We start from the raw sequence: 11228 nt of genomic DNA, 5'->3' as shown, positions 1-11228 counted from the left end.
CCTTTTGGTGTTTCATCTCCTCGGTTTAGGTTTTTTGATGTTTAGGGTTTCTCATGGTTTCTTCATGATGAAAATGCCATTGAGCCTCATTGTAACACAGTTTAGAACACATGTCTTCGTCACATCTCTTTGTTAGGATATTCCGACACATAGGAAATAGTTAAGTACAACTTGGTCTAGTTTAGAGTTAGGTATAGAGTTAGGTAAAGTGTGTTTCTTTACCGTTGTACATTTTGTAACTTACAATCTGACGGTCACGATATGTAGTGATCTGACGGTTCATTCTCTCCTCGATATTACCGACACTTGATCTGTGGCTTGACACCCGATTGGTCCATGAGTTCTATTTAAAGCGCATGGAGGGTCATTGTTCGGGTAATCCGTGCATGAGAGAAGCTTATGTAAATTTTCATTCTTTGATTAATAAATTGCCTATAGTAGCCACGTTGGCGCAGGCCGTGGATTGTTTCCCTCTTTGAGGGTTTTAACCACGTCAAAAATACTGGTGTATTGATCTGTGATCTGGTTGTGAGCGGTGTCCTTTTGGTGTTCTTTCTGAGGAACTTACCCTGTAAATTCCTACATGGTATCAGAGCTATTTGAGGGCCGCGTCCGTTGGTGATCCAAATCTGAAGCCGGTAGAACTGCATCCGACTGTCGTTTCCTAGATCTGCTGTTTCTGACTACTTTCGGGCCGAGAGGACTGCTCTGTTGCGTTCGGAGCATCTGTTCCAGTGAGGAACCGCTTTCGTTTCATGCGAAAAGGTTTCTGGTAGCCCTAGTTGCGTCATTTTTCAGATCGGGAGGTATACAGTGTTTATTTGCAGTTTACTGTTATTTTCTCTCTACTTATTTCGGTTTCGGTTTATTTACCTTTTTTTAAACCGGATATATACCTTTCATTTCTGCGTATGCTCTTTGCCATACGACTCTGTGCGATTTGGGCAAATCAGAAACAGAAAGGAAGGATTTTTCTCATGTGTATGCTCTTTTCCCTGCACCTTAGTGTGATCTCGGAAAATCAGAAACATTGAGAAAAATATTTAGTTTTTCGGCTAAAGCTAACTTTGAGCCGCAAGGTTCATTTTTTTAATATATCTAGTTTTTTGGCTAAAGCTAACTTCGAGCCGCAAGGTTCATTTTTCTTTGCATATTCGTGTTGGGTTTTGTGTTTTGTGTTTTGTAGGGAAAAAGAGCTTTCTCAAGGCAAGCACGCAAACCAAGGCCCCCCCCCCCCCTCTCTCTCTCTCTCTCTCAAATTTTTTGTATAGATCAATTGGTTCAAAGCTATTTTAAGAGAGTAGAGGTCTTGGGTTCAAGTCTCCATTTTGTGGGGGCAGATTTTTTCATTCCCGCACATTCGCGCACTTTGCCGGCAATTTCAACAATTTATTTTTTCAAAAAGCCATAACTTCTTCATCCAAAAGCCTTTTTCAGAGCCGTTTTTTTTAAAACAGCCTAATTTTTCGAGATCTATCCATTGGAACACTTACTTTTAGCATCTTCAGCTTCAGTTATTTTAAAAAAATGGAAAGTCCATGCCAAGTCATTCTTGACAGCACTAACTACTTCCAATGGATAGCCTACATGGAAGATTTACTTAGAAGTAAAGGTCTCTACAGAATAGCCACAGACCAAGAGAAGAAACCAAAAGATGAAGACAAGGCTGCAAAATGGGAAAATAGACAAGATCAAGCACGTGGTTTGATAGGGATGTCTATTTCTCCTGATCTTAGATTCCATATCGCAAAACTTGGGACTCCTCATGAAGCATTGGAAAAACTCACTAAAGTTTTTGGGATTAAAAATGAAATTAGAGCCCATCAACTTGAAAATGAGTTGCTTACATTGGATCCTAATACTTTTTCTTGCATTGAAGATTTCTTGTCCAAATTCAAGACCCTTAGATATCTTTTGGAAGGTGTTAAGGTTAATAAAGAAGATAGTAACCTTATTTATTCCATCCTTACTAAGTTGGGACCAGCCTACTCTGTATTTGTTTCCACCTTCCATTCTATAAGGGAAGCTTTCATTTGTTAAGGAAAAGACTACAAGGCCCCTTCCTTTGACTCTTTTTGTGATTCTTTAATAAGAGAACAAGAAAAACTCTTACACCTTGGTCTTCTTAATCTTGGAAACTCTTCCACGAAAGCGTTAGCCACCCAGCAGCAACCAAATTCAAAGAATCCTAAGAAGTCATATCCTAAAAAGAATGGTCCTAAACCAGCTCAGCCTCAAAATGAAAGATCATTTCAGCAAAATGATAAGACCAATAAAAACAAATGGAAGAAGACTGATAGACATTGTAACTTTTGTAATCGAGATGGCCACTTAGAATCTAAATGCTTTAAGAAGATGGAAGCCTTGGAAGCCGCAATGAAGAAACATAACATCCATGTGGAGCATACTTCAACTTCAACTTCCGGAATGGCACTTTCTGCATGTCATTGTCAATCATCTCAGTCTGGTTATGCATTAAATGTATCTTCTTCCTCTCCTTCTCATGAGTGGCTCATTGATTCTGGAGCCTCTTATCACATGGCCAAAAACCAAGCCATGTTTTCTTCTTTAAATGATTGTAACACCAAAAATATATATGTTGGTGATGATAGATCTCTTAATGTTGTCGAGACTGGAACTGTTCATCTAGACAATGGTCAGTTTAATGATGTATTATGTGTTCCCCTGCAACCTTCTATCTGTATATCAGATAACTCATTCAGGTGAAGGTAAAATTGTTGAATTTTCACCTCATGATGTTGTAATCAAGGATTTAAGAGATCCTAAACAGATTCCAGCTACTGGTATTGCTGATGATTCCACAAGGTTGTATAAGTTTCAGAATTTTGGGTCATCAAATCTTCCCTCAGTATTTGTTGCTCATAATGATGAAGTGAGCAAACTTTGGCATGAGTGATTTGGTCACTTAAACTATCGCTCCCTTCAGCATCTATGTAAATAAAATATGGTGACAGGTCTTCCTATGGTATCTTGCAGAGATGGTGTTTGTTTCGGATGTGTACTCAGAAAACATCATTGGGACAGTTTTGACAAACGTGCCTCTTGGCACGCCTCAGCCCCTTTACAGCTTGTGCACAGTGATTTATGTGGTCCACTTCATGTTGCTTCATTCTCTGGCTGCAAGTATTTCTTAACTTTCATTGATGATTTCTCCAGACGCACTTGGGTATACTTCTTAAAACTCAAGAGCGAAGTATTTAACACATTTTTGGCCTTCAAAGCCTTTGTTGAAAAACAATCTGGACATCAAATTATTAAGCTAAGAACTGATAATGGTGGAGAATATGTTACAAACACATTCATCAACTTTTGGACCGAAAATGGAATTCAACTGCAACATACTGTTCCATACACTCCACAACAAAATGGTGTAGCTGAAAGGAAAAATCGCACCTTAAAGGAAATGGCTAATTGTATGCTGCAATCTAAAGGACTCAGTCTTAGTTTTTGGGCCGAAGAAATTAATTGTGCAAATTATATAATCAATCGCACTCCTACTAAGGTTCTAGAGAATATCACTCCAGAAGAAGCTTGGAGTTCCATTAAACCAGATGTAAGTCACTTTCGTGTTTTTGGAAGTGAAGCATGGGCCCATATTCCAGATGAAAAGCATAAAGCTTTAGAACCTAAGAGTGAGAAATGTACTTTTGTTGGATATTCTGAAGGTGTAAAAGGTTATAGACTTATTCCATTTAAGTCCAAAAATGTTATCATTAGAAGAGATGTAAAATTTGATGAAAATAAATCGGCTTGCGAGCCTAGTCCGGCAGATGTGCCACCTCTTCCTATCTCTTCTACTTTTGAAAACATTTCTTCTTCAGATGATGAAAGTGAGGATGATAATCCTCCCCCACCTTCTCAGGATCCTCAACTTCCAAGATGGGTCCGTGCTACTCGGGATGCAGCAGGTGATCTTGCCGGTGATCCTACAAATCAGCGACGTACACGTTATCAGTTTGAAAGAGCCTCTTCTTTACTGGCTCAAGCTCCAGTAAATCATGATCCTGACACTTTTGCAGAAGCTTAAAGCCATCCACATTGGGAAGCAGCTATGAATGAAGAATATCATTCATTGTTGGCAAATGATACATGGGATCTTGTTCCTCTACCAAAGGGACGCAAACTTGTTAGATGTAAATGGGTTTACAGAACCAAGTATGGACTAGATGGGAAAGTTGATAAACATAAAGCTCGTCTTGTTGCTAAGGGCTTTTCACAGGTTGAAGGCATTGACTACACTGAAACCTTCTCCCCTGTTGCCAAAATGAACTCTATTCGCCTTGTTCTTTCCCTTGCTGCCTCTTTAAAATGGGAAGTCCATCAGATGGATGTTAAATGTGCCTTCTTGCATGGGGACTTGCAGGAAGAAATCGATATGGAACAACCCATTGGCTTCATACAAACAGACTCCAGCCTTGTTTGTCGACTTAAGAAATCCCTTTATGGTCTCAAGCAAGCTCCTCGGGCTTGGTATGCCAAAATGGATAGCTTTCTTTTAGAATCTGGCTTTTCTAGGTGTTATTCTGACAATACTGTCTACACCAAGAAAGTGGGCAACTCTCTTATCATCCTTGTTCTTTATGTTGATGATCTTATTCTTACTGGTAGTGATCCCAACCTTATAAACCATGTGAAGTCCAGCCTTAAAAAGAAATTTGAAATGACAGACTTAGGACACTTACACTATTTTCTCGGTCTTCAAGTCTTGCAATCCAAGGAGGGTATTTTCCTTTCCCAGTCCAAGTATGCTTGTGATATTCTTCGGCATTTTCACATGGAAGACTGTAAACCAGCCCCTTCTCCCTTTCAGTCTGGAGTCAAACTTTCAGTCTCTTGTAGTTCTCCTGAAGTTGATGCTACCTTATACCGTCAACTTGTAGGAAAACTCTTGTATTTAACCCATACGCGTCCTGACCTTTCATTTTCTGTTGGCCTTGTTGCTCGTTTTATGCAAAACCCCCGTGAAAGTCATTGGAAAGCAGCTAAAAGAATACTTCGTTATGTTCGAGGTACAATACAGTTTGGGATTCATTACAGTGCCAAAACAGCTCCTCTATTAGTTGGTTTTACTGATTCGGATTGGGCTGGTGACCCTGATGATCAGAAGTCTACTGCCGATTATGACTTCACTCTTGGTTCAAGACCTATTACATGGGCTTGTAAGAAACAGGCTGCCATTTCTCTTTCGTCAGCAGAAGCAGAGTATCGTGGTGCCGTGGAAGCTAGTAAGGAAGCCTTGTGGCTTCGTCAGATCCTATCAGAGTTTGGCTTTGAGCAGCAGCATCCAACCACACTTTGGTGTGATAATCAAAGTGCCATTCAGCTATGCAAAGATCCAGTCCAGCATCAGCGTAGCAAACACATTGAACTACACATGCACTTCATCAGAAAGCTCATTCATGACCATGTTCTTGAAGTGAAATATTGTTCAACAGATGATCAGGTTACAGACATCTTCACAAAGGCTCTCACAGAGGCGAAGTTCACTAAACTTCGATATATGCTTGGAGTTCAAGAAGTTGTCACTAAGGGGTGATAGGCTCTAGTGCCTCCTTCCTTCTCCTATTGTGTCATATTTGTAAATCCTTCAATCCTATCCCAAGTTGTTCTTAAGGGGGGATGTTAGGATATTCTGACACATAGGAAATAGTTAAGTACAACTTGGTCTAGTTTAGAGTTAGGTATAGAGTTAGGTAAAGTGTGTTTCTTTACCGTTGTACATTTTGTAACTTACAATCCGACGATCACGATATGTAGTGATCCGACGGTTCATTCTCTCCTCGGTATTACCGACACTTGATCCGTGGCTTGACACCCGATTGGTCCATGAGTTCTATTTAAAGCGCATGGAGGGTCATTGTTCGGGTAATCCATGCATGAGAGAAGCTTATGTAAATTTGCATTCTTTGATTAATAAATTGCCTGTAGTAGCCACGTTGGCGCAGGCCGTGGACTGTTTCCCTCTTTGAGGGTTTTAACCACGTCAAAAATACTGGTGTATTGATCTGTGATCTGGTTGTGAGCGGTGTCCTTTTGGTGTTCTTTCTGAGGAACTTACCCTGTAAATTCCTACACTATTCTCAGAGATAAGCTACCATTGCCTGAGCTATTTTGTTTTCATTCTGCATGTAAACAATTTCTAACATTTCCTATTTATTAATTGAAGTTCAGTTTCTCTGTGTTTTTTTTTTAATCTATATTTTATTTCATTCCTTCAATGTATCTATGTGTTTATGTTTTAAATTTGTATTTCATTTTGTCCCTTTCATAAATCCAAATCATCTTCCATCTTCCTAATAATGTTCTTTATAACTTTCAAAAAGGTTATATTCATACACTATCTTCTTCTATGGAAAATGACAATTAAATTTACTACCAATGTGGATGGGAATAGATAAACTAGCAATGGTGCAAGGGTGGCTTTTAAGAGAACTAAGGGCTTTGTTACCATGTATAAAATATCTGAAATGTCTACATGTTTACCTTCTCATATGATGTATTATGCTCATTGCTTAATAACATTCAAGTATTGGTTCAAATTCATTAAAAAACCACCTTGATATTCCCTCGTGTAGAGTTATTGTAGGTTACTTATATATCCTACTCATAATAGGGGAATTAGTTCTTGAGTCTCCTAATGAAATGTTAACTATGAGAAAAGTCAGTGAACAAGGATTGTCTATCTTAAATGCAATTATAATTTACTTATTGGTATAGTTATATATTATTAAAAGATATTAACATTTTAAAAAGTAATATAACAAGCTATTCATACCATCTTTTTGGATGCAAAATATCATTTCAATGTGGATCATCCTCTTGTTCCTCAAAAAGAGCACTTGGTAGTTGATGGCTTAAAAATGTCAAATGTTGGTCATTTCGTTACCACTTGTCATTTAGCCAAAAGCACATTGTTCTATTCAAAAGAAATTTAAGGCAATAAATATTGTTATAAATAAAGGAAAGAAAATGTAGAAGACAAACAATAGAAAACATGGGAGGTGAATTATAAATGGTGTTGTGATAAATGATTATCTAATCATCTGTGAGATGTATGCTAAGATAAATGAAATGTAATCAATATGTTATTTTGTTGGTAGCTTTGAAGGCAGCTTAATAATATACAAGGTTTATACAAAAAATTTAAAAAAGAAAAAAATTAAGATAAGGCAGTATGTAGGTCATGGCATTGAATTTGGTGAACAATTTACATTATTATTACAAGTATATCTAACAAACTAGAGTTCCTGCTATTGATCCAACAACTTTCAAATTCCTTTTTTGAGCAAAAGGACATAGTTAAATCTCATTAACGTAGGTAAATCTCATTATTTAATAGAGCTTAAAAATTATTTGAAGCTTTGGTTTTTATATCCAAATTAATATTTATAAATTAGTATAGTTTCATAATTATTTTTTAACTTTTAGAATATGTGTTGTAAAATTAATCTATCTTCAATTGTTTCCTACCACTCTGATGTAGCCATAACATGATACAAATAGTGAAAAATAAGGCACAAGGTACATTATTTTCACCTTTGAAAGACTTCACTTAAAATTTCTCAAAAAGCCACTTCTTTAGTGATCAATTTGAATGCCTCACTTCATTCATTGAAATTATTTACATATTTTATGAAAAGATGGATTATGTTGAAATCTTCATACTAAATATGCCCCAAGAGTTTTTGTATTTTGAATGAGGCCATAAAGATTGTCCCATTTACATGGTTAAATATTCTTCTTTTATACAATGGCTAGTAAAAAATAACTAACCATAGTCTTCTTAATGGTAATTGTTTGAGAAAAGAAAAACAATACCATACCTATAAATCATTAAAACTATGTAATAAAGTATATAGAATCTCCATAGATGTATTCTTAGAAGTAGTGGGAACCTAAGCTGGTTTATTATCATCTCTATTACAAACTTGGAAAATGAAATAAGAAAACACTAGAAATACATTGGAAAATGAAAAAAGAAAGCACTAGCAATACATCTAGATTTTAAAGTGAATTGCCACAAAGGTTGGCATGTCTCTAGAGACTTGAACACACTACTTGGAACACAAATCATGAATCATACCACTAGAACTAAATTCCTTCAACTATTATTTAAATAAAATTATTAACATTTTAAGTTATAATTAAAAAAATTATTTTTAAAATAAATATTAATTATTACTATTAAAAAATATTAAATAAATAAAAACTATATTTTCAAATATTTATATATTTGCATTAATAAGAAAATAATATTTTATTAAAATTCAAAACTTTATCATTATTTTAATGTATTAAAATCACACATATCATTAATGTTTTTTTTCCTTATTATATCTTAAAAATATTAAATATAAACATGTCATTTATATTTTTTCATTTTTCCATATAAAAATTTGAATCTAATTTCTTTTCCAAATATAATTACTCTCACATTCCATATAAAGTAAAAGTAAACTCTTATAGGTAAATAACACATTAGATTTTTTATATTTTGGATGCAATGTGGAAAATATAAATTTATATTAAATTTGATTGTCAAATTAAATTCCTCACTTTCCCTATTAAATAAATTCTCATAAATAAATAAATAAATAAAGAATCATTCAGTTAATAACATATTTAAAAATAGAAAATAATTTTGTAGGATATTAATTATTGTAGAAAAATTAATAAGAAATAATATGATTTATATATAAAATAATTAAACTATTTTAAAATAAAATGTAATCTATATTTATATATAACATTTAAAATTTTTAATAAAATTTTTAAATAAACAAATTTAAAAATATTTTTTTAATAATCTTTTTCTTTAATAACATTAGGATCATTGTAAAAATGGAATATATTTTAGAGCATAAATAAATTGATTGTAATAATAATTCTTTCGACATTCTCATATTTTCTTTAATTCTATCTATATTCTACTTGCCTGAATGATCCATTCAGGCAGATTTTTATGTTATGATATGCCTGAATGGATGTTTCCCATACATCAGCATCAATTTCTATGTCTTTTAAATTTGAAAGCTTCTCGATTCCTACTGGCAATCTCTTGAGTGCAGGGCAACCCTGTATCTGCAAGAATTGAAGTTTGGGCATTGTACCCTCCATCCACACAACATTTTATGATGACGAGGGGCTTGATATACTCTCTAACACTGACATGAAATTGATCTCAAAGTGCTCCAACATTAGAAATCCACCAATGCTTCCCCTAATCCCTAACATCCTCACTTTATTTAACCGGTGTAATTTCAATACCCTCAAATTGGGCAATCTCTCCAATGGTGGAAGCTCTTCCAATTGGTCGCAATCGAACAAAAACAACTACTCCAGTTGTTTAAAGTCACAAATACAATTGGGAAAACTGATCCCTTTATAATCGAGGAGAATAAATGTCTACAAGTTCTCCATGTTTTGCATGTCCGGGGGAAGATCCTCCATTACCTCTTGCTCATTCCTATCAAATTGCAATACCAAATGCTTCATCTACAACCAAATTCCCATTGGACCCATTTTTATTCCTGACCTTTTTCCATCTACTGTCTTTCCCGCTTTGACACTTATACGGAGGTCCATCAAATTTGGAAAATTTGTAAAATCCTTAAAACTGCACATACCACTCTCACCTTCATCCACACCCAGCACTACCTTTACCATTACCAAGAAAAAGCCTAGCTTGTTCAATGACATAAGTTGAGAGATCCCACGTGGAATCCCCGCTAAGCTCTCACAATCATTTAGATCTAAATGCTTGAGATTTTTCAGCTCTCCTATTGTACATGGAAACGATTTTAGCTATCGACAGTGTCGAAGATGCAAAAATTGCAATCGAGAAAGATTGCATAGCTTAGTGGGCAGAGTACTGATGTTGGTGCAATTCAACCCCTGAAACTCAAGCTGTTTGAGTTGCCACATCGACTCTGGTAACGATGTTATATTGGTGTAGCTAAGATCCAAAACCCTTACAGAGGGGATATTGAGTAAGAAGCCATTTGGAACTTCTCTTAAACCCTCATTGTGGGCTAAGATCAAAGTTCCATGTGTTGCTGGACATCTGAAATCTGTGGGCAGAAATGCATTATCGTTATAATAGCGAATTGCTATTCTCTTGTAATCGTCCATCACTTGTTCTACAGGAAACCGGTCTAGCTTTTGACTTGTTCTAAATAAACATTTCTCTTCCTTTTCACCAATATGGAGTGCCATATCACGAAGAATGTCGTGAACTTTTATCCACTCCTTTTGGCTAGTAAGCATCGACATGACAATATCATTGCTAACATGCTCAAACAAGCAACATTCTACTAAAAGCTTTACATACCTGCGTCTTGCGTCTCTACTACTAACCAATCCCTCCCCTATCCACATCTCCACCAATTGCTCCACCTCAATCTCTGCATCTTCGGCAAAGGCACCATAATATAGAAAACAATTCTGTAAGTTACGATCGTTCAAACGATCGTAACTCCATTTGAGTCGCCCATATAGATATTCATCAATGCCACTACACAACGTTAGAGAATTAGGATCTACATTTTTCATTTGAGTTAGAGCAAAACTCCACTCATCAGCAGAAGTATTACCCTTCATTGCTGCTATGACAACATTTATCGCTAGCAGTCGACCTTTACAGTCTCCTACAATTTCTCTAGCAATATCCTCTACAATTTTTGTAGGAGCATGGCCTCCATTAGAGGCAACTCTGCCAAACAATCCCCATACTTCTTCCATGGATAGGGGTTTTATCTGTACGGAGTAGTCATCATTTTCCCCCATTTTTTGAATCACTTCTTTGTTGTGGGTAGAGATTACCACTCTACTACCTTTATAATTGCCCAAGGGGATTCCCAGTTTTTCTTCCAGGTGGATTTGATTCCACACATTGTCCAGAATGTCAGAAATTTATTCTCCTTGAGATAATTAGAAATTTCCCTCTTTCGCATGTCAAGAACAACAGAACTTCTCTTAGCATTAGAACTGTCGATCCCTAGGTTTAAACTAATTTCTTTCGCAATAACACTCTGTAACTCCTGAATGTTAAACTTTTATGAAATAGTTAACCAAATCACATTTTCAAACACATTACCTTTCTTGTGGGTGTTAAATACCATTCTCAACAACGCCGTCTTGCCAACGCCACCCATGCCAATGACGCCTATTACCCAAAATTGATGATCTTCCACATCTTCAAGCCTTCT

At 35.8% G+C, this 11228-nt stretch overlaps 1 protein-coding gene across 1 annotated transcript; it reads right to left on the bottom strand.

Moving 5' to 3' along the window:
- Positions 1-9825: 9825 nt before the first annotated feature.
- LOC149148052 (disease resistance protein RPS5-like) lies at positions 9826-10806 on the bottom strand. Its single transcript, XM_089442058.1, has one exon. It carries the CDS (start codon positions 10804-10806, stop codon positions 9826-9828), a length of 981 nt encoding a protein of 326 aa, XP_089298184.1.
- Between the last annotated feature and the right edge of the window lie 422 nt (positions 10807-11228).

The sequence above is a fragment of the Pinus tabuliformis genome, chromosome 9 (genome assembly GCF_031772625.1).
Source record: "Pinus tabuliformis cultivar Carrire ecotype Pingquan chromosome 9, CPIR1, whole genome shotgun sequence".
In the NCBI taxonomy this organism is placed as follows: Eukaryota; Viridiplantae; Streptophyta; class Pinopsida; order Pinales; family Pinaceae; genus Pinus; species Pinus tabuliformis.
This window is presented reverse-complemented; position numbering and strand designations above follow the sequence as displayed.